Source organism: Myxocyprinus asiaticus, chromosome 4, assembly GCF_019703515.2.
Source record: "Myxocyprinus asiaticus isolate MX2 ecotype Aquarium Trade chromosome 4, UBuf_Myxa_2, whole genome shotgun sequence".
Lineage (NCBI taxonomy): Eukaryota > Metazoa > Chordata > Actinopteri > Cypriniformes > Catostomidae > Myxocyprinus > Myxocyprinus asiaticus.
The window spans coordinates 523,797-548,078 of record NC_059347.1 but is presented as its reverse complement, the minus strand read 5'-3'; the positions used below and the strand labels follow the sequence as shown (position 1 = coordinate 548,078).

Below are 24,282 nucleotides of genomic sequence, written 5' to 3'. Positions count from 1 at the left end.
ATAAGGCAATATTCATGGATTAGACCTAATGGGAGTTGTAAATCAAGAATAGATTTTTGGTTGATAACACAGGAAATCTTAAAATATGTTTCACCAGCTAAAATTTCTGCGGCTCCTACTACTGATCAATGTATAGTTACTGTCACACTGATGCCTGACACTGGAATTACATTTAGACAGAAATATTGGAAATTTAATGCAAATTTTCTAAATGATGAACAATTTTGTATTATGATACAAAAAATCTTATACTCAGTTAAGACAAATGAAGGGATTGACTCATATGGAAAGAAGTGGATTTTTTTTTAAATATAAAGTGAGAAAGTACTCAATTGATTATGGTAAAAGAATGTGTAAAAAGCAAAAAGAAATAGAGAGACAGCTGATAAAGGACATTAATGATTGTTGTAATAAGGATCAGTTATTAGATACTAATAAGGAAGAAATGATTAGATTACAATCTAAATTAGATGATTTGTACCTGAATAAGGCACAAGGGGCATATATACAATCCAGAGCAAAATGGATTGAAGATGGTGAGAAAAATAGTTCCTATTTCAGTAGATTAGAAAAAATGAGACAGGGAAGAAATGCAATTACCACTATAAATATAAATAATAAAACTGTAACTGATCCAAGAGTTTTATCAAATCCTATATTCATCATCTTTTTCTGAGGCAAACTCTGAGAATTTCTTTAAAAAAGTAGATCCTTTTATTCCTAAAATTGATTTTAAAATGACATGTGACTGATTTAAAAATTGAGGAAATTGATACGGCTATAAAGAAAATGGCTTTAAGGAAATCACCAGGTCAAGATAGACTTACAACTAACTTTTATGTTTTTCTGGACTGATATAAAAGAAATGCTCTTTGACGCACTGAAGGAATGCATAGAAAGTAATACACTATTAACAACAATGAAACTAATATTGTGTTAATACTAAACCCCCCCCCCCCCCAAAAAAAAGACAAAACTTTTATTGATAATTTAAGGCCAATTACGTTACTTAATGTTGACTTCAAAATATTTACTAATGCTTTGGCTAGTAGACTTAAAAGTGGTATAGGTAAAATTATTAGTGATACATAATCTGGATTTCTTCCAAATCGATTAATACACAATAACATCCGGCTTGTTTTAGATTTGTTAGATTATTCACATTTAATAGAGGATGATGGTATAATATTATTTCTGGATTTCTTTAAAGCTTTTGATAAACTTGAACACCCTTTTATTTTACAGTCTCTGCAATATTTGGACTTTGGGAAAAAATGTATTAATGTAATTTCAATGTTGTACAAACAAATAACAAGTGCTATCTTCAATCAGGTACTACAAGGAGATTTGATATTAAAAGGGGAATACGTCAAGGAGACCCAGTTAGCCCGCTTCTTTTCTTACTTGCAGTTGAGTTACTCTCACTGTATATTAAAAATAATGAAAGTATAAAAACATTAAATGTTTTGGGTAGATCCTTGATAATTACACAACTAACGGATGATACAACCTTATTTTTAAAGGACTTTGATCAAATACCTAATGCCTTAAAAGCAGTATCTTTCTTTTCGGATGCTTCAGGGTTAGATTTATGATCTTGAATATTCATGATAATACACAACATTTAATTAATAATATTCCAGTCAAAAATGAGATTACATACTTGGCAATAACTATTACTAAAAGTTTCACTGACAGGGAAGAACATAATATTCAAGCTGTTGTGCAAAAAAATAAAAAAATACTGAATAGCTGGTTACAAAGAATTATTTCCATTTTTGGAAGTATTTTATTAACAAAGATGGAAGGAATATCAAGATTAATGTACCCAGCATATTAATTAGCAGTACCAGACAGGTGTATTAAGGAAATAAACAGAATTCATTATAAATTTATTTGGAATAATAAGCAACATTCGATTCGAAAAGGTGATATGGTAAAATTAACAGGAGGAGGAGGGATGAATGTAATTGATTTTGGAGTAATGAATGGAGTTATTAAGTCAAGATGGTTACAAGCATTTTTAAAATATGAACAATCTCTATGGTTTAGTCTTCCTTTTCATCTTTTCTAAAGGATAGGAGGAATTTTGTTTCTTTTAAGATGTGATTTTGACCCATTAAAACTGCCATTTAAAGTTATCTGATTTTCATATGCAGGTGTTACTATATTGGAATATGCTGTACAAGCATAATTTTACTCCACATAATGCTATAATTTGGAATAACAGGTGTATTTCACATAAGAGGATAAATGTATTTTATAAAGACTGGTTGGAAAAAGGAGTTTGGGCTGTAATGCATTTAATGGATGAAGATATGTTAAGTTACAATAAATTTAAGATCAAATTTAATTTGGATTGCTCATATAGACAATATTCTTTAGTTGTCACAGCTATTCCTGTAGCTTTGAGGAATCTAATTAAAGGTATATTACAATATTCTTCTGTAATACCTACATCTGTTGATTTGTTGATTGACAATTATAATTTCTTGGATGATAAATGTAATAAGTTTTTGAGATCACTAATTACAAAATAATATATTCCTCCTCCTGTTAAAAGAAAGGTTTTATCTCAAAGGTTTTCAAAAGCTGACACTATCAAAGTTAGAACTAGATATTTGTCATTTCCTTTGTTACCTAAAATGAAAGTAGTACACTTCAAAACAATTAATGACATTTATCCATGTAACGAATATCTAAGAATAAGGTTTAATTTGGATAGTAATGTATGTACATTCTGTCAAAAAGATATTGAATCTCAGGAACATCTTTTCTACAATTGTACTATTGTTAAGTCCTTTTGGGACAGATTGTATGAGTGTTTGAAGACAAAAAATGTAATACAAAACAAAGAAGTTGAATTTTTGTGTAATAATATGTTGATTGTCGCCAAGTTTTATTTACACAAATGTAGATTTGTTAAAATTTCTCCATGTTTTGAGGCATTTAAAAAGGATTTAAAAAATTTATTTAAATCCTAAAAGCAATTAAAAAAGAGGTGTGCCTTAAAACTCTCTAAATTACTGGCAACATATATGGATTAACCGCCCTGAAATGTAATTTAATCATTGTTATAATTTTGCTTTATTTTATTTTATTTTTCTTGTGTTTATGAAATGCTGCTTGGACTTACTGTTGATGTGTTTAACAATGATAATGCCTGTTTGTTATTTCAAAAGGTTTAATAAAGTTGAAGAAAAAGTCTTCTTTCTTTCTTTAGTGAGTTTACCGGCGGACTAAAGAGCTTCACAGCGCCTCCTGCTGTACTGGAGTGACAACACAATCAACACTAAATTTATGACGCTGTAATCCACTAAAAACTGTAAGCTACAGCATTTGAGTGTTAAATTTTAGCCTGTTTCCAAAGAACAAAGAATACACTTTAATGTCAATCATTTCCAAAATGTTGTTTATTTGTTAATTGTCTGAGCTCAGAAAAACGGTCTGTAGTGTGTGCTATTTCAGCTGAAGATCCAAGCTCATAAAATTATTTCAGCTCTAAACAATTTTATATTCATTCATTTGTCAAGTAGTCATATAATTAATGCCAGGCTTTATTAAACGACTGACGGTGGACTGTACACTAACCCTTACATAAATTACAGAGATTATTAAATGTGCAGAGACATTACACAACTAGCCTACTACTTAAAAAGTATTAGAGTACTAATATATTGAACCTTTTAATTTTAAAAGAAATTTCTTTTTATTATTATTTTTATTACTATAAACTTTCCTTAAGAAACTTAACATCTTCTCAAAGTAATGCAACAAAGAAATGACACATAAGTAAAAACATATCTATCCAATAGAAATAAACTTACTGATTTAAGTTCTATAAAGAAAATATAAAATATCTGAAGGAAAATATGGCTGGTCTGTTTCCTGATATCAATCATTAGAACAGAATATCAGAAACGGTGTTGGTGTGTATTTTAAAAACCCACATCGAGAGAAACCAGAATGAGTAGCGGGTGATATCTGCGCGCAGTCTATGGAGCACAAAGTAAGGGAATGGGATGCCTGCAAGACTCGCGCACAATGTCCCGACAGTTTCTCATGAACATGCGCTACAAGAACGGCTTTCGCTGTCGCACATTGTCTCTGTGTTTAAAGCAGCGTCTTCCGCGTTTAGGTGCGCTGTACCTGAGATAATATCATGGAATAGCCTTTCTGTGCACCCCAAAATTTGACAAATGTATCATGTCTAGCGGTATATCGCCCACCCCTAGTCATTATAATAAGCCTGTTCACCCAACCAGGAACCCCCCTACTTAAGGGGGAGCCTTCAAAGTAAAACAAAAAAAAAAAAAAAAAAAAAAAACACCATACCATAACAAGCCGGTACACTGTCGAGGAGAGAAGAGGCCGTTCTTTTTGAATGGATGTATAAGGAGACACTTCAGTAAACTAAATAAACTGCTTTTGTGAGGAAACAGCTCATCACTTCATGAATTGACCGCCTGTCTGCTAATCTTCAACACATTTACATGAAACAATCCTTTTGGAGTGAACTATGTGTGCAATTTATTATGATAAAATTGCTGTTTTATAAGAGAAGCCACAGACAGTTGTGCGACAGGTAGGTGTCAGTTTACAGCTATGCAAACGGTGACTTGCTGTTGTAGCATGCTACTTGGCCATTACGCTCTCTCCTATGGTAAAGCCGTGGAGTTTGGTATCTCAGTATAAAACAATCTCTGCCCAAACACAACTACAGTGGCACGCAAAAGTTTGGGCACCCCTGGTCAAAATTTCTGTTGCTGTGAATAGTTAAGTGAGTAGAAGATGAACTGATCTCCAAAAGGCATAAAGTTACATAAAATGTTGAAAAGAATGTTTCAAGCAATATTAGTGTATTATTTTTATTTTTTTACAATTTTAGAGTGAAAAAAAAGGAAAGGAGCACCATGCAAAAGTTTGGGCACCCCAAGAGATTTGAGCTCTCAGATAACTTTTATCAAGGTCTCAGACCTTAATTAGCTTGTTAGGGCTATGGCTTGTTCACAATCATCGTTTGGAAAGGCTAGGTGATGCAAATTTCAAAGCTTTATGGTGGATCGATCATGCTTTGGGCTTGTGTTGATGCCAGTGGCACAGGGGAACATTTCACTGGTAGAGGAATGGATTAAATTAAATACCAGCAAATTCTGGAAGCAAACATCATCTGTTAAAAAGCTGAACATGAAAAGAGGATTGCTTCTACAACAGGATAATGATCCTAAACACACCTCAAAGTCCACAATGCACTACCTCAAGAGGCGCAAGCTGAAGGTTTTGCCATGGCCCTCACAGTCCCCTGACCTAAACATCATCGAAAATCTGTGGATAGACCTCAAAAGAGCAGTGAATGCAAGACAGCCCAAGAATCTCACAGAACTAGAAGCCTTTTGCAAGGAAGAATGGGCAAAAATCCCCCAGACAAAAATTTAAAGACACTTAGCTGGCTACGAAAAGCTTTTACAAGCTGTGATACTTGCCAGGGGGTGTTACTAAGTACTGACCATACAGGGTGTCCACACTTTTGCTTTAGGCCCTTTTTTGTTATTTTGAAACTGTAAAAGATGATAAAAAAGTAAAATTGCTTAAAATATTAAAGAAATGTGTCATCTTTAACTTTAAGCCTTTTGGAAATCAGGCCATCTTTTGCTCGCTTAGCTATTCACAGCAACAGAAATTTTGATCAGGGGTGCCCAAACTTTTGCATGCCACTGTATATTCATTGTATTCATCTCTCTCCATCTCTTCTCCCAATCCACAAGAAAGGTCAGTGTGATTCTGCCCTAGTGGCAGGGAGAGCTTGATGCACTGATTCTGGATGAGCTGAAACAGTCTCTACATCCACTGAGCCATGAAAACACTATAACGGTTCTTGATCTTTAGCATGTTTCTTCTGATGAGCATTAAAACTTCCTAAATAAGCAAATCTCTCCCCACAGATGAAGCAGCTGTAAGGTTTCTCTCCTGTATGCATTCTCTCATGGGTTTTCAGGACATCTGGTCGAGCAAATGTTTTCTCACACAGAGAGCATTTGTAAGGTCTTTCTCCTGTATGTATTCTCTGGTGCTTTAGTAAGTAGGCGCGTTTACTGAAACTCCTCCCACAATCGCTACAGTGATAAGGCTTTTCTCCGGTGTGCACTCTCAGATGCAGTTGGAAAGAAGATGGTCTAGAAAAGCTCTTTCCACAGTGAGAGCAGAGGTAAGGTTTCTCTCCAGAGTGCATTCTCTCATGGATTATCAGATGAGATTTTTGATGGAAACATTTATCGCAGTGCGAGCATTGATAGGGTTTCTGATCAGAGTGTATATTTTGATGTGACTTTAGACTACCTAACTGCTTAAAGGTTTTCCCACATTCACTGCACTCATACGGCCTCTCATTGGTGTGAGAACGGATGTGTTTCTTTAGATCAGGTCCGTGGGTGAATCTCTTCTCACAGCGAGGACACTTGTATGGTTTCTCCCCTGTGTGTATTCTCTTATGAATATCAAGATTACCTTTAGTTCTGAAACACTTGTCACACTCACTGCATTGGAAAGGCTTTTCATCACTGTGTGTCTTCATGTGAGCTTTCAGTACAGAATGAAACAAAAAAATCTTCCCGCACTGCTCACAGTGGATCTCCTTTTCTCTGTGCACTTTTGAATGAAGCTTTCTCTCTTGTAATGTAGAAAAGCTGCTCCCACATCTCTTACATTTGAAGAACGTCTGCTCTGTGTGTTTTCTCTCATGTCTTGCTAAACGTCCCTGCGAGCTGAATGTCTTCTCACAGGTGATGCAGGAAAGACTCTGTGCTGTCTGACACTCTTTTGATGTAGAAGCCGTTTCTCCATCTGAACATGAGCTGCTGTTTGAATCTACAAGGAAAACATGACAGTATGTAACAGTAAGATAGTAATTATCAAACAAACTATTAATAATGTCCGTGAATAAAAACAGGATAGATTGGGTGCTGTTAAAGAGCAAGACAAAATGTCTGAACGTTGTTGAATACAAAATATAACACCAAGTCGCATCAGCAAACAAATGATGAGCTTCTCTCAAAATTTAAGGCTGGATTACACAACTTTTAAAACCTGAACAGATTTGTTAGATGACAATGTTTCTAAATAGTGTTTAAAATGTAATACGTTTGTGGAGAGGTCACTTGACCCACACATGATATGGTCGAGAGGTTCTTAGCTTTGCCAAAACCTTCCTTTATTTCCAATTATATTAGGTTTACTGATTTGGAAACTTGTCCACAACTGAGTCAAACTCTCGACCAGATGTATGGGAACAGAAATTCAGACACAGAACAAAACTGAACAGCAAAAATTCTACTTTTTTCTCTACATGTCACCAAACCCATTCCAAAAAAACTACCCGTTATGCTCAAAGGAATTATTTCAATCATTTTGCCATACAACAATACTTCCAGCAATTCTTTCTGATCACAATGTTCCTTTGAATACCTCTGAATGTAGTCCATCGCATGAAAGTTCTTGCCGTTGGCGCTTTATCATCTCTCTTTCACAGAACGTACTGGACACCACTTAAGAGAAACTGCATTATCTCCTCCATTAGTCCCTATTGTGGCATGTGTCCATACCATCAGGTAGGCACATTCTTGCACATGTTAAGGGAATTTGACAAAGTTCATGAATTCTGTTCAACGTGATCAGAAATGATCGAGCGTAGCATACCTGTTAATCTTAATTCTTCTGTTAAACAATGACTCTCTATGAAACAGACAGGAATATGGCTTGAGTCTCTGTTGTATTTCAGGCTAGTTTATATTAAGAAGTTCTACATTATGAACTAAAATGTCATTTTCATTATAGGCTATGGTTGATAGACAAAATTATATGCTCTTTCCAAGTTCACCACAACTGATCCTTAAAGGTGCACTAAGTTCTTGTTCATGTTGTCTTAGACTTACACTGACACCTAGTGGCCTGGATGCAGCATCATTCAAAAGCAATAGTTTTCAGTTACTGATGCCAATGTAAAAAGTCACAATTCACAGTCAGCCATGATTACTTTAATCAATGAATCAGAGTGTCAAATAACAGGATGGTTACTGAGATTGCATAGTATTTGACTGGTCATGTGAATCTAACATGGCAGCCTCCATTAGCGGACCCTCTCCATGTAGAATAAATCTGCTTTATAAGGTTACTGATTTGACTGGACTCTTCATTTTAATGTGAGATGTCATGTTTTCCTAAATATGTTTCAAAATTACAATTCATTTATTAAGGATTACAGCTTTTTTAATGAGGAAAAAAATTATTTAGCGCACCTTTAACATCATCTTCAGAAATGTATCACTGATCATTTAGCAAACAAAGACCAAAGAAACGAGATATGATGAAGTACTTCTGAAACTACATTAGTGCTGAAAGCGAATGAGAAACTTTTGAAATGTTATTTAACTCTTGAGTGGTGTAAAAACTGTGTTTTCAGAAACAGGAACTCACATGACAGTCAATGTTATGAAAAACATACCTGAAGGAATAAAATCACCATCACCGTTATTCTCATCTTCTTTACTATGTTGTTCCTGTGCTGTGGTTTCTCGTCTCATCTCCATGAGGTTCCTGCAGTCCATCAGCTTCACTGAACACATCTTCAATGGTATCTTGAGCATCTGCTGTTCTCCAGCAGCATTACAGACAGAAGCCAGAGACTCTGTGGAGGTTTGATCACCCTGATTACTGTCACACACACTCTCCTGAGCGTCAGTATAACAGAGTAAAGTGAGGCTGAGCTCTGAGTCTTGTGTGTCTCTGGATCTCTGATCTGAAAGCTGACAAACAACACAATCACACTGATTTATATATTGAACAGCTGTCTGACACAATGTGTTGAAACTGTACAAACCTCTCTTTCCCTCAGCTTTGCCTCCAGTAACGCCACCTCTTTCTTCAGCTGAGAGATTTCTGTCATCAAATCATCAATATCCAGCATGGACAGATCAGTTCCTACTGATTTACAGCACATCAGATCCACCTGCAAACTCATCTTCAACATTTCAACAATAAACAATGAGCTATAAACACACACCGGCTGAGTGTTCAAACTGTGAGTTTTTCTTTCTTTCTTTCTTTAGTGAGTTTACCGGCGGACTTAAGAGCTTCACAGCGCCTCCTGCTGTACTGGAGTAACATAACAATTAACACTAGATTCATGAGGAGGATTTCAAACACATACTACTGATTTACAGCACATCAGATCCACCTGCAAACTCATTTTCAACATTTGAACTATAAACACTGAACAATAAACACTGAAATAAAAACACACCAGCTGAGTGTTCAAACTGTGAGTTCTTCTTTCTTCCTTTAGTGAGTTTACCAGTGGACTAAAGAGCTTCACAGCGCCTCCTGCTGTACTGGAGTAACAACACAATTAACACTAGATTCATGAGGAGGATTGCAAACAGATACAACTGATTTACAGCTCATCAGATCCACCTGCAAACTCTTCTTCAACATCTGAACTATAAACACTGAACTATAATCACTGAATTATAAACACACACCAGCTGAGTGTTCAAACTGTGAGCGCTTCTTTCTTCCTTTAGTGAGTTTACTGGCAGGCTAAAGAGCTTCATAGTGCCTCCTGCTGTACTGGAGTGACAACACAATCAACACTAAATTCATGTGGATTGCAAACAGATACTACTGATTTACAGCACATCAAATCCAGCTGCAAACTCATCTTCAACATCTGAACTATAAACACTGAACTATAAACACACACTGGCTGAGTGTTCAAACTGTGAGCTCTTCTTTCTTCCTTTGGTGAGTTTACTGTCAGGCTAAAGAGCTTCATAGTGCCTCCTGCTGTACTGGAGTGACAACACAATCAACACTAAATTAATCAGGAGGATTTCAAACACATACTACTGATTTACAGCACATCAAATCCACCTGCAAACTCATCTTCAACATCTGAACTATAAACACACCGGCTGAGAGTTCAAAAACTGTGTTCTTTCTTTCTTTAGTACGGATGCCCTGAATCGCACTGTGGAAAAAACAATTCACTAGGTGATTTTTTTTTTTTTTTTTAGGCGTCTGTACCTTCCTGAGACTTTGTTCTACTATTTGTTTTTTCTTCCTCAAATTTTTTTCCCAATAAACACACAATATTGGTTTGTGTTTCCTTCAAGGGGAAAACATACACCTGGACAAGATTGGCACAGGGTTATTGCGAAAGCCCTGCAATTTAAAATGCGGCCCTGAAAGATAATTTAGAAGGCCTTGAGCTCTCAAAAAATAGTGCACTGCTCCAGTATGTCAATGATTTATTTATCTGCTCTCCCACAGAGGAAGCATGCAAAGCTGACACTCTGACCCTTTTGAAACACTTGGTTGAGAATGGCTACAAACTAAGCAAAACAAAATTGCAATGGGAAAGGGCTCAAGTTACATTCCTGGGCCATGTGATCACAGCCGAGGGTAAGTCCCTCTCACCCAAAAGAATTTTGGCCATACAAAAAATTCCATGACCTATCACCAAAAAACAAGTGATGAGTTTAAGGAATCACTTCATTTTGTAGGCAGTGGATTCCTAATTATGCAGTAATAGAGGCTCCACTGTCTGTAATGATACATGGTAAAGACCTGACAGCACATGATAAAGTAGTTTGTACTGAATTAGGACATGAAGCTTTCTCTTCTCTGAAGGTGGCTTTACAATCTACACCCACATTGGGACTGCCTGACATGACTAAGCATTTTGTGCAGACTGTTGATGAAAAAGGAGGTTACATGACTTCTGTTCTGTCACAAGTCCATGGGTAAAATTAAGGCCAGTAGCTTATTCCTCATCTAAATTAGACACAGTGGCAGCTGGGCTGCCCAAATGCCTTAGAGCTGTTGCTACTGCAGAAAAAGCAGTGCTCGCTTCCAGAGATTTGGTGGGTTAACATTTAACCCTATTGGTCCCACATGCAGTATCAATCATACTGTTAGAACAAAAACAACTCATCTGTCTGCAGCACGATGGTTAAGATATAATGCTGTATTATTGGAAATGCCAAACATTACTGTTAAAAGATGTACAGTTCTTAACTCTGCTACTCTTTTACCCACAGCAGATGATGGAGAACCACATTGCTTCAATATCAGCCATTTGCACCCCCAGGCCTGACCTCAAGGGTACACCACTCAACAATGCTGGAGTTGGAACTGTTTGTTGATGGTTCTGCCTCAAGGGACCTTATCATGGGAAAAACTAAAGTCTTAGCAGCAGGAGGGACTGGTGGTTCAGCTACTGGTCACCACAGTCTTTACTGGGGGACCGGTGGTTGAACCACCAGTCGCTCCAACGGCTAAGTCTTTTCTGGGTGACCAGGTGTTGTGAGTTTTGTTTGGGTGACCAGAAGTTGTGAGTTTGATTTGGGGGACCAGATGTTTGGTCCTCGGGAGGGGCCGGAGGCTTGGGGTGAAGCCGCGTGGGGGGTGCTTAAGTGTGGGGGCACAAGGTTCGGATGGTGTGCCAGGTATGGAGGTCCCCCGCAGGTGGGAGGAGGGGCAACAGAGTCTGAAGGCGAGGTACTGCGCCATGCTCGCAACTGCGTCGGCGGACACTTCCACCTGAGGGGGAGGGCGGCGTGCACTGTAGATGCTGGGGGCTGTGCAAACCCCCGCACACGGGGAACTGGCCTTGGTGGCGGGGCTCCTCGCCTCCGCGGGGCAGGAACAGGCTATGGAGAGAGAGCAGAGTGAGAGGGAAGGGGGAAGAGAACGGGGAACACACGGAGGAGTGGAGAGAGAGTAGGAGGGCTCTTCCACCCTCGGGTACGCCGCCATATGGTTCTCCGCCAGTCAGACAGCTTCCTCCAGCGATGCCGGGCCGTGGCACTGGACCCACTCCTTCATTCCTTTTGACAGTCGATGGATAAGCTGCTCCAGCACCACCTGGTCGATGCAACCATTTCCGGCATGCGTCACGGAGCCATTGGGTGAAGGCAAACAGACGGCTGGTCCTCTCCAGCTTCATTGAACGAAACAGCTGGTGGTACTACTCTGGACTGCAGCCAATCCACTGCAGGATGGACTTCTTCAGGTCCTCATAAGCCAGAAGGTTAGCCGCCAGCAATGGTTGAGAGCAAGCTGGGATCCCTGGACAGCAACGGAAGGAGCCTGGCCACCCACTGGTCACGTGGCCAGCCCCAGATCTCCGCAGTTCCCTCGAACAAGTTGAGGAAGGCTTTAGGGTCATCTTCCGCCCCATCTTCAAGAGCATGGGTGGGGGCAGGGGGCTGTGGTTGTCCGGGGACACAGCCGGGGCTCTCTCCTGGCTGAGGAGGGACTGGATCGCATGCCGGTCCTCTGCTTGAGCTTGTAGGATCTCGCAGAACCAGCGATCTTGGCCTTGGCGAAGCTCAAGCAGGGAATGTTGGATCTCTGCCAACTGCGAGGACTCCATGGGGTGTACTTCCTCCAACTTCAAACATGGGTTTTCGGCACCAGTGTGAAAGGAGGACACAGGGATGTGGGTTTTCCAGATTCAGGTAAGGCTTTTAATCGCCATCTCAATGCTTTACAACTTTCACAGACTCAACAGTTCAGAGGCACGTAGACAGTCAAACTCATTTAGCTTCACAAAATAAACTCATCAGCTTCACAAGCATCGTAGGCTTCCTTGTGCCAGACTCTCTCTGTCTCTCTGCTGGTGGCGTGGCCGTTTATATGCCACTCTCCCCATGTTCACTGGAATTAGAGACAGGTGTTAGACATAATCTAGCTCAGGTGTAAGCGCCCTTACCACATTCCCTCTCTCCGGATGGACACTCGACCACACCCCGCTGCCATACGGATATAATGTGCTGGCGACCTGTATTCTTGTTGTGCAGCGACTATAAACTGCTCTCTAATGTTTTGGCTAATAGACTGGTAAAGGCTTTGGGAGAGGTTATCCATTTTGATCAATCTGTGTGCCAGGAAGGATGATTTTTGATAATATATCATTGATTTGTGCATCAAAATTTGAGGAAGGTTTTAATGGCATTTGGTTTTAGTTCTGATTTTTTTGCAAAAATTAAAACATTATATAGTAGCATTGAGAGTATGTTGAAAGTTAATGGTGGCTTATGTACTCCTTTTAAAGTTTATCGTGGGGTTAGGCAAGGTTGCCCTTTATCAGGAATGCTCTATGCTTTTGCAATAGAACCTTTCTTGCAAAAGTTAAGGTTTTTCAGTTCCAAAATGTGAATATAATTTTAAATTATCAGCCTACGCTGATGATGTAGTTGTTTTCATTAAAGAGCAGAAGGATGTGCAAATCCTAATAGATGTATCAGAAAAATGGTTACATTTCCTCTGCAAAAATTAATTGGAACAAAAGCAAGGACTTTTTGGTGGGGAGGTGGAAAAGTGGTGTACATAGTCTCCCAGAGAGTCTAAATTGGAAAAGAAATGGTTTTAATATTTAGGAGTATATCTAGGAGATGAAGATGTGGTGCAGAAAAATTGGAAGGAGTAATTGAAAAATTGAAAGGACGTTTGGATGGGGGTGGATTGTTTCAACGCTGTCCTACAGCGGACGTACACATTAACGATCTGGTGGCATCTTCCCTGTGGCATTGAATAGCTTGCATCAATCCACCTTTAATTTTTTTGGCAAAAGCGCAATCTTTATTAGGTTTTTTTGGGGATAAAATGCTTTGGTTGCCACATAGTGCTTTATATTTAGCAAAAGAAGGTGGTCAAGGCCTCATGCATCTACAGAGCAGGACTGCATCTTTTCGTGTTTTTTTTTTTATTTTTTTTTTTTACAGAGTCTTATTATTAGCACAGACGACTCCAGCTGGAAATTGATGGCCAGCTGTTTAAGACTGTTCAAAAGTTGAATTTCTAAAGACAGATCTTTATTTTTATTGGATCCCAGAAGAATGAACAACTGATGTACCCATTTTTTCATCAGAACCTTTTTTTAAGTATGGAGTCTATTTTTAGTGAAAAAAATAAAATAAAATAAAAAAGCCACAGACTCATTATACTGGTTATTGGAAGAACCACTGATATATGGTGCACGATTGGATGGAATGAATACAAGTGGAGCATTGACTGAAGATTTCCGTTAAGCTGGACTTAGAACGTTGCGTTCTTTGGTCAATATAGCTGGGCCTGGACTTGATAAAGCTGAAGTAGCAGCGCATTTAGAAATGAAATCTGTGCGAACTGTGTCTCAAATACTCGAGACTGCTTTCTGACCGTACAACAGATTACTATGCTTGATAACTTCTGTAGAGGGCCAGCCACTCCTGATGAAAGATTTTTTCCCCGACGTTGTCATCACTTCTGGACCTGGAAAAATTTTTCAGGTTTCTTTTTAAAATATGTATGGATTTTAATATTGTGAATGGGAAACATTGTATACGGCATGTGAGAGTGTTCAATAAAAAGGGGTCACAAAACTGAGTTGATACACCATGGCACACTTTTTTGGTGTAGAAAAAATAAAAAAAATAAAAAAAACCTGACCATCAGTGGAGGATTTTACAAGGAATTATTGTGGTTAATGCTTTTCTTTCTGTTTTAAACCCTGAAATTAGTCAGGATTGGCATTTTTGTTGTGGTAGAGAAACTGTTTTTCATGCTCTTATAGAGTGCAATGACAAACTTTTGTTAGACACTTTGAAAAATTTGTTTTACTGTGTTATTGAAGAATTTTCTACACAAAGTTTTATTTTGGGTTTAAGTATGTACAAAGAAAAAGATGTTTGTCAGCTGTTGAATTTTATTTTGGGGAAAGCAAAAATAGGAAATACTAGTAGGAAAATATTGACCATATTAGCATGGAAAGGTAATCAAGGCTGCCGAGGGGAGAGCCATGATGCAGGGCCTAGTAGACAAAGCGGGGTAAGCAGCTGGGGAGAGAGACCTCTGCATAGATGCCCAGACCTTTCCCTGCGAGAGCCACACCAATGCAGAGATGGTTGGTAGAAGAATAAGCCATTCAGCCAAAAGGCCCAACCTGAAGCCACTTCAATGCGTGCTGAAGGTATATGGAGAGGTCAAGGATGTCATCCTCTTCAAGGCACTGCAAGACATCAGCTTGGACACAGAACTGAAGTTTGACTATAGCAGCCAGAGGAGGTCTGTCCAAGGAGAGGGCCTGGAGTGACTGGATAAATAGCTGCCGAGCGGGCCTTACAAGCCAGCAGCTTTTTTCAGTCCAGTCCATTGAGTTGAACTTCAGAGACAGTCCACCAGAGAAGTATGGTTGGCCTTGATGCTGTTAAAAAAAAAAAAAAAAAAAAAAAAAAAGGGATGAGTGGGCTTCACAAACCTTTGGCCTAACCTTTATCTCCTGCCAGAAGTAGAAAAATGGACCTGGGGTGGCTGGATGACTGACCAACATAGCAGCAGGTGATGTGTTAAGGCTTATTAGAATCTCTTTAAGAGACACTGGAATCGTGATTGGTCACTTGTGTGTGAGTGCTAGAGTTTCCAGTAAGGGGCCCTGTTTCCGGAGGTGGTAAGTTAATCAAATTAGATTATATTTAACATCTCCTGCCATACCTTGCCAGAATGTGTTCAAAAGCAGAGTAATCTTTATTCCAATATTTCCATATCCAATACTTTTGACCCGAGTGTGGCTGAGAGGAACAGGGATGACCTAAAAAGACAGGAAAGATTTGTCTCTTGGAAAAACTTCAGAGTAAGCTGAATAAAACAGAATTGTGTGTGCTTAACTGAAGAAAGTATCTTTTGATTTCCAAAGCTCCCAACAGGTTGAGAGGGATCCAGACATCCTTAAGAGACTCCCAAGGCAGAGGTGGACAGGCTGACCCTAGTAGATGACTTCCACATAATCACCATGAGAGAACGATGCCCCCTATAGTAGGAGGACCCAGGAGGGTATCATTTGCTCACCTATTCAAAAGTCTGAGACGGTATGTGTCATCCAAAACACACAACATTCTATTCAGCTGTTTGTAAGTGATCCTAACAATGACGGAACCTTTTCAGATGCATCAACCAATTACTAAAAACAAAATTTCTACTGTATGGTTTTATGTCAAACTTGGGAATAGTTAGTGTTTAATCACAAAATCTTCTCCATCTCTGTAACTTTCTACAGGTACCTCTAATTCTGGAGCAGCACGTTTCTTATCTGCGGTTACTGGCCTCACCAGACATCATACCCAGCCCCCCCACCTCCTGATGTTTTATAGTAAACAAATTTGTTAATTAATTCCTGGAGAATAAGACTTCCAGCTAGTTACATGCATGTTCTAGGCAGCTATCCACCATTTAACATAGGAGGCTACACTTTATAGAAATGTTTGAGTTTAGTTGTTTCGTGTCATAGACTTTGCCTCTGTGGGTTTTTTTTTTTTTTTTTTTTCTTTGCTGTTCTTTTAGTTTTTAAATTCTTTAATTTGTAGGGAGTTTCTTTTTGCGTTTGTTACATCACCCGCTAGTCTTATGCTACGGTTACATTTAAAAAAATTTTTTTTTACATTTTTTATCTAGAGTGTTATGTATTTATAGAGTAGTATTAATCTTTTTCCTCTAGTTCTTGTGTTAATGTTCCTTTAGATTTGTTTTGCAGTTATGTTTTTATAGTTAGTGTATTATTTGTGTTAATCAATTTAGTGGAGGTGCAAGGGTCATTAGAGTCCTTTCACCAATGGGTGACTTGGTAAATATTTTAAAGCGAGTTCTCAAAAGACAATGAATCAGTTTAAACTCGTTTAACACACTGTAAAGGATAATGTTTAAGACACCTAGAAAAAGAATATTTAACCATTCTGACTAAAGGCATATAGTCATAGCAGTATTTTTTATAGCACACATTTATCTTAAATATATCTAAATGGATATTCAAATAAATTTGCTCTGCAAGTCTTTGGCCTGGGCTCTGTATCTAAGAGTCCAAGTGAAGCATATGCTGTGAAGGGGGAGGGCAGAGTGGCTGCTATCTCATTGCAAATGAGAGATTTTAAGCTTTACATTGATACAAGTCTAATACCTACAGGAGAGGTTGAGATGTGTGAAATGCCATTGAAGTCAATGAAAAAAAAAAAAATATGCATGTGCCCATAAATGAACATACACGTTTTACACCCAACTCTTCTTCCTGAATGGTACAAGGGCTGTGGTTATTGTAAGACTGGTCGCAGATCATTTGGGAGTATATAGACAGAGGTCTTAAGTGTGGAAAAGTGGACCCCTCATCCCTTTTTGGGAGGGAGACAGGCTATTTTCCTCACTGTGCGAGGTCTCCTGATCTCCCCCTCAGGTTCTTCAGCTTCCTGTAGACTTAAATCATACAATAAAACACCAGGACACTCCTCACACAGAAACCATATGTACCACAAAATATCAACACTAAAACAATGCAACTATCAGTAATGTAGTATTTTCTCATGAATGAACATACTATTGTAAGACTGGCACAGAATTGTCTGCATAACTTCTGGGTAAGTTAAGAACTTGTGAGATAAAACTCGCACACAAAAGGGACAGCTGCACCAAAGTGGCACCCACTGAGAAGACATCTCCTCCTGAGACAACATACCCCACTGATTAGGGACCATAAAACGCAAATCACACTCACATCTGCTCTCTCTCTCACCTCAGGTCACTTTAAAGACACCAAAAACTAAGTTATGACTTATCATGTACTGTAATGTAAAAAGGTTTTTGATCATACATGTTTGGTATCATTCAAGAGGTAACAGTGCAACTGGTAAAATGGTCTCATTCCCTTTCATCAAAGTCAAATCACAAGTAAGATTTAAGAACTTAGTCAAATACTGTATTCTATTAGAGAATGCCCCTCCCAGGGACTAGATGCTGTATGCAGATTAGGTGCATTCCTTGTAAACATCAATCAAACCCTCAATCACAAGTTTCAAAGGTCTACAGTGCATCCGGAAAGTATTCACAGCGCTTCACTTTTTCCACATTTTGTTATGTTACAGCCTTATTCCAAAATGGATTAAATTCATTATTTTCCTCAAAATTCTAAAAACAATACCCCATAATGACAATGTAAAAGAAGTTTGTTTGAAATCTTTGCAAATTTATAAAAAAAAAAATCACATGTACATAAGTATTCACAGCCTTTGGTCAATACTTTGTTGAAACACCTTTGGCACCAATTACAGCCTCAAGTCTTTTCGAGTATGTTGCTACAAGTTTGGCGCACCTATTTTTGGACAGTTTCTCCCATTCTTCTTTGCAAGACCTCTCAAGCTCCATCAGGTTGGTGCACAGCCATTTTCAGATCTCTCCAGAGATGTTAAATTGGGTTCAAGTCTGGGCTCTGGCTGGGCCACTCAAGGACATTCACAGAGTTGTCCCGTAGCCACTCCTTTGTTATCTTGGCTGTGTGCTTAGGGTCGTTGTCCTGTTGGAAGATGAACCTTCGCCCCAGTCTGAGGTCCAGAGCGCTCTGGAGCAGGTTTTCATCAAGGATGTCTCTGTACATTGCTGCATTCATCTTTCCTTTGATCCTGACTAGTCTCCCAGTTCCTGCCGCTGAAAAACATCGCCACATCATGATGCTGCCACCACCATGCTTCACTGTAGGGATGGTATTGGCCAGGTGATGAGCGGTGCCTGGTTTCCTCCAGACATGATGCTTGCCATTCAGGCCAAAGTGTTCAATCTTTGTTTCTCATGGTCTGAGAGTCCTTCAGGTGCCTTTTGGCAAACTCCAGGCGGGCTGTCATGTGCCTTTTACTGAGGAGTGGCTTCCGTCTGGCTCTACCATACAGGCCTGATTGGTGGAGTGCTGCAGAGATGGTTGTTCTTCTGGAAGGTTCTCCTCTCTCCACAGAGAAATGCTGGAGCTCTGTCAGAGTGACCATCGGGTTCTTGGTCACCTCCCTGACTAAGGCCCTTCTCCCCCGATCACTCAGTTTGGCCAGGCAGCCAGCTCTAGGAAGAGTCCTGGTGGTTCCAAACTTCTTCCATTTATGGATGATGGAGGCCACTGTGCTCATTGGGACCTTCAATGCTGCAGAAATTTTTCTGTACCCTTCCCCAGATCTGAGCCTCTATACAATCCTGTCTCAGAGGTCTACAGACAATTGCTTGGACTTCATGGCTTGGTTTGTGCTCTGACATGCACTGTTAACTGTGGGACCTTATATAGACAGGTGTGTGCCTTTCCAAATCATGTCCAATCAACTGAATTTACCACAGGTGGACTCCAATCAAGTTGTAGAAACATCTCAAGGATGATCAGTGGAAACAGGATGCACCTGAGCTCAATTTTGAGTGTCATGGCAAAGGCTGTGAATACTTATGTACATGTGATTTTTTTCGTTTTTTATTTTTAATAAATTTGCAAAGATTTCAAACAAACTTCTTTCACATTGTCATTATGGGGTATTGTTTGTAGAATTTTGAGGAAAATAATGAATTTAATCAATTTTGGAATAAGGCCGTAACATAAAATGTGAAAAAGTGAAGCGCTGTGAATACTTTCCGGATGCACTGTACCTTCAAACCCCTAAATTTTAAACCAAATCCTGAATAACATCAAACACACACATCTGAAATAACAATAGAATCGTTTGGTACTTAAAGAAAGATGGCAGAGGAGCTCGGGGAATCTGTAAGCAGATCTCCCATGCTGTACCACTGCATGTCGTTTATATTTATCAAGGTCTCTCTGTAGCCAGAAGATCCACACAGTAAACACTGTGTGTAGTCTTTTTCTCTACCAGGTAATTGCAATTTGTATTTCTTATGTTTGGTAAATGTTTGAATGGAATGCAACTTTAATTATATTAGTATGCTTGGTTCACCAATAGCTTTGAGTTTGATTTATTATTTTAATTGGATTGTTTGAATGTATTACTATTACCTGGTAAATAAATTGTTATGATGATTCATTCTGAAGGACTGTTTTCTAGTATATTTCTTATTAACTACAAATCTGTGGTCAGAGTTGGCTTAACTAAGCTACTTCAGAAGTAACCCATTAGTTAAGTATGTACTAAAAGGCTAAACTGCAAACCGAGAATCTATAATAGAACTTAGCCAAGTAGAATTAAACAGGAATACTAAGAGTAGGACAGAGAATCTGGAAAACAGAACTTAATTGACTGGGGCTAAACGGTGAGTCGAGAATCTATATGAACTTAGCCAAATCAGACTAAATGGATAAAGCCGAGAATCAATAAGGACTTACTAACTTACTAATATCTGAAACTGATGAATTTGTAGTTAAAGGACCTGTGTACGGCCGGCACAGAACCCAAATAACATTGAAATAACAAATGCAGTCTAGAAGAGAGAATTACTAAAATTCAGAGCATAGATACATCAACAAGGTTTTTCATAATTGGAGTCAGATGAAATAAAGAAAAGAATTAATGATAAGATTAATAAAACATGGAATAAAATAAAATAATCGAAGTATTATTTAATGTCGTGCACGATAAGACAGAACACGCAGGAGACCTTCAACCACGCCATTGGATACCGTCCTTGGACCAGTGGGTGACTGCCCCCCTTACACTATAATAGGTGACAGTGGCTCATCGGTCGGTTTCAGTTCCTCTTTGGATTGGAACGCCCATCTCATAGTGGACAAGAGTAAAATCAGTCTGGTAAGTGGACAGTATGTCACTCTTAATCTGTGGTCCAATGTGTGTAGATCCATCATTTGAGCCACCCCGGAAGACACCATTAAAATGAATGAATTTTTTTTGCAAGGCAAGTAAGCGTGCTAAATAACGCAACCCGATATCTGCCTATTTGATTTTACATACATACATATATGCAACGAAATGTAACAGTATGACATTTTCAAGATGTTCTTTAGATTCTTTTCCTCAGTTTTTTGGTCACGGCCTGGGCAGGCACAAACCTGGACCTCAAAACACTGCCCATCCTATGTCTCCAATGTGATAATAGTCAGGATTGGCCTCCTATTCATCCCTCCCATGCAACTACTGTTGCACAAAATTCAGCAGAATGGTGGTTCCCACTGAACCCAACTGTGGGGACTTGTAGGGCAGACTCACTAAGCCTCCTGGTGTGCAGGTCCTCATGGTACTGGGCTCTCTGACTACCCTCCACATGCACGAGATGACTACAATGAGAAACACCTTCATGGTTCTCAGCAACGCACTTCCCATGAACGTACTTCTTTGATAGGTGTCAGTGGCTCATCGGTTGGTTTTTCCATTTCCTCTTCCTCCTCCTCATGTTTCTTGTTTTTATATAAAATAACAGAGAAATGACTCACCATTTATTTTGTAAAATTTCCCTGCTCCTTAACACTGGACTGTGACCAGACAGACCTCGCTTCTCAATTTAGTCATTTTACCAGTTCTGGTCATTCAACCTCGGGCCGATCGCGCGCCCTCCATCTATAAAGCGCCCTACAACAAAAACTGCCAAAACTGCACATATACACACATCTCATATCATTGTAAAGCAGAAAATCACCCCTTTGCAATGAGTATAATGATGTTGTTGTAGCTTGTTCAGAAAAGGCGATATCAAGGGTCAAATTGAGGTAATTTCCACTGCCTGAGCTAGGCCCTTTTGTACCCTTTAAAAGAGGTAGCATAAAACACCCTAAAAATCATCCAAAACTAGACAAATATATAAATATTCCATATCATTGCAAAGCTTAGAATCCCCTCTTTGCATTGAGTCTAATTTCGATCTATCTTGTTCAGAAAGGGAGATATCATGGGTAAAAATTAGGTCATTTCAGTACCTAAATATTCCATATCATTGCAAATCTTAGCTTTTCCCCTTTGCATTGAGCCTAATGATGTCCCTTATGCAAAGAAAATATATTTCCTTATATATTAAGGCTCAATATATTAAATCATTTTCAGTATATTCATAATTATATAGAATAATACATTGTGTTAATACATTACAATGTACTGAGTAATACATATGGAATTGCCACTTTTCATATATTGGGAAATATATGACAATATATGTCCTTATATATTGTAATGTATGTCATTTTAAATTCAATAATATACTTCATAATATATAGATGCGCATGTGATAAAAAATGGTAGTGTGTGCTTAAATATATTTTAACACACATATATATGTGTGTGTGTGTGTGTGTGTGTATGTGTATATATATATATATATATATATATATATATATATATATATATATATATATTAATGTGTGAAAAAAAAAATGGTTGTAGATTTTGTGAGAGAGTACAGAGAATGCCAGGAGATTTTGAGGGTTGTGAAGGCAGACTTCCTAAACATCTTCGGGCAGTTCATCTCAGGCGCCGAGGTGGACAATAGTGACAAGACGATGTACCACTGCTACTGCGAAGCGATCATGGTCTTCCGTCACTTTCAGCACCCAGGAGCTGTGGAAGTCTTGACTGTAAGTTAATCTGTTTAAACAGCTTGAAGGATTTTGTCCCTGTGATATCCTGTAATGGTTATTTGGAAATGTATGCATTAGTACATTTTAATTTTTCAATGTTTTTCAGGTCTCAGAGTGGGTGAACAGAAAGGCATCTAATGGCAGGCTTGTGGCTGGCATCAGCAAACACAAAACAGCGACCATGCAGATCGCTGCATTTGCCTTGAGGCAGGAGGAAGAAGCCATAAGTTTTAGTATGATTCAAAGTGTATATTGCTTAGTGTTTTACAGTCAAGTAACTGTCTTTCTTGTTTCCACAGTGGTTTCAGGTGTATTATGAGAGCATTCGGCCTGGATACAACAATGGTACTACTGACAAGTTTTTTATTTAATCACAAAAGGTATTTTCCACCTTTGATATAAACACTGCCACAGACACACTAAGCTCTACTTTAACAACCTGTCTAGACAACATCTGTCCTCTCTCCTCTAGTTTAGCACGTACTACACCACCCAGCCCCTGGCTCTCTGACATCCTTCGTGAACATCGGACTAACCTCAGGGTAGCTGAGAGGAGATGGCGGAAATCTAAAGATCTAGGTAAGTATCAGTCTCTGCTTGCAACTTTTTCAGATAACGTTAAATCTGCAAAAACTTCCTATTACCAGAACAACAGCACCACAGACACGCGCAGCTTGTTTAGAACATTCAACACACTTCTCTGCCCTCCCCCTCCACCACCTGACACATCACTGACAGTAGATGTCTTCGCAACATTTTTTACTAATAAGGTTACAACCATCAGCAATACATTCTCAGCACCACACCCTGTCAAACACCTGTCTCCTGTATGCAACCTCTCTGTCTCTATGTTATCTCCTCTGACTGACACTGAGGTCTCTAAACTCCTCCTCTCCAACCACCCCACCACCTGTTCCCTTGACCCCATTCCTTCCCACCTTCTCCAGGCCATCTCTCCGTCCATCCTACTTGCACTCACACACATAATTAACACATCTCTACTTACAGACACTTTTCCCACTACATTTAAGCAGGCTCGAGTAACCCCGCTGCAGCAGAAACCTGCACTTCACCCCACACAAATAGAACACTACAGACCAGTCATGGCAAAAACACTTGAAAGGGCAGTTTTCAATCAAATCTCTGCCTATCTTTCACAGAGCAAGCTGCTGGATGACAATCAGTCAGGCTTCAAAAGTGGACACTCCACCAAGACTGCCCTGCTGGCTGTCACTGAGTCGCTGAGACAGGCGAAAGCCGAATCCAGATCATCCATCCTGATTCTACTGGACCTTTCTGCAGCCTTCATCATACCATGTTGGTGGAATGACCTTCCCAACTCCATCCCTGAAGCTGACTCCCTTTCTGTCCTCAAAAAAAGGCTAAAAACACATCTTTTCCATGAGCACTTAATCAGTCAAAAAAAATTCTTGTTGCACTTTAATCTGTTTTGAATACTATTCTGATGCTATTCAAACTTTGTAATATGGCACTTTTCGTACCACTGTCTCCTTAAGATGATTCACTTATGTTTTCCTCTTTTGTAAGTCGCTTTGGACAAAAGCGTCTGCCAAATGAATAAATGTAAAAGTAACATTTTATACATGAGGTCCCTGATGCTTCACCTGTGAGAACATACTACCACTTACATATAAATTATTTACTATGATGAGTGATGATTTGCTCAATTACAGCAATAGGTGAACTCGCCGTCATCTCCATACTGATCAAGCCCACCCAAGAATATCATCATAGTGATCATATTTGATCATAGTGTACCAGAATAAAATCTGTCTGGTATGTGGACAGCATTTTCAAGATCTTCTTTAGATAATTTTCCTCGTTTTTTTGGTCTCGGCCTGAGCAGGCACAAACCCGTACCTCAAATCACTGCCGACCGAGAACCTGCCCATCCTATGTCTCCA

At 39.0% G+C, this 24,282-nt stretch overlaps 1 protein-coding gene and 1 pseudogene across 1 annotated transcript; one reads left to right on the top strand and one right to left on the bottom strand.

Moving 5' to 3' along the window:
* The window catches only part of LOC127435276 (protein NLRC3-like), a 431,316-nt pseudogene that overhangs the window by 27,419 nt on the left and 379,615 nt on the right, over positions 1–24,282 (top strand).
* LOC127434397 (zinc finger protein 501-like) lies at positions 1,470–9,089 on the bottom strand. The gene is made up of 3 exons (XM_051687111.1): positions 8,873–9,089; positions 8,498–8,798; positions 1,470–6,864 (listed from the first exon to the last, which is right to left on the bottom strand). The coding sequence occupies exons 1-3, from the start codon at positions 9,020–9,022 to the stop codon at positions 5,864–5,866; spliced, it is 1,452 nt and encodes a 483-aa protein (XP_051543071.1). The 5' UTR covers positions 9,023–9,089; the 3' UTR covers positions 1,470–5,863.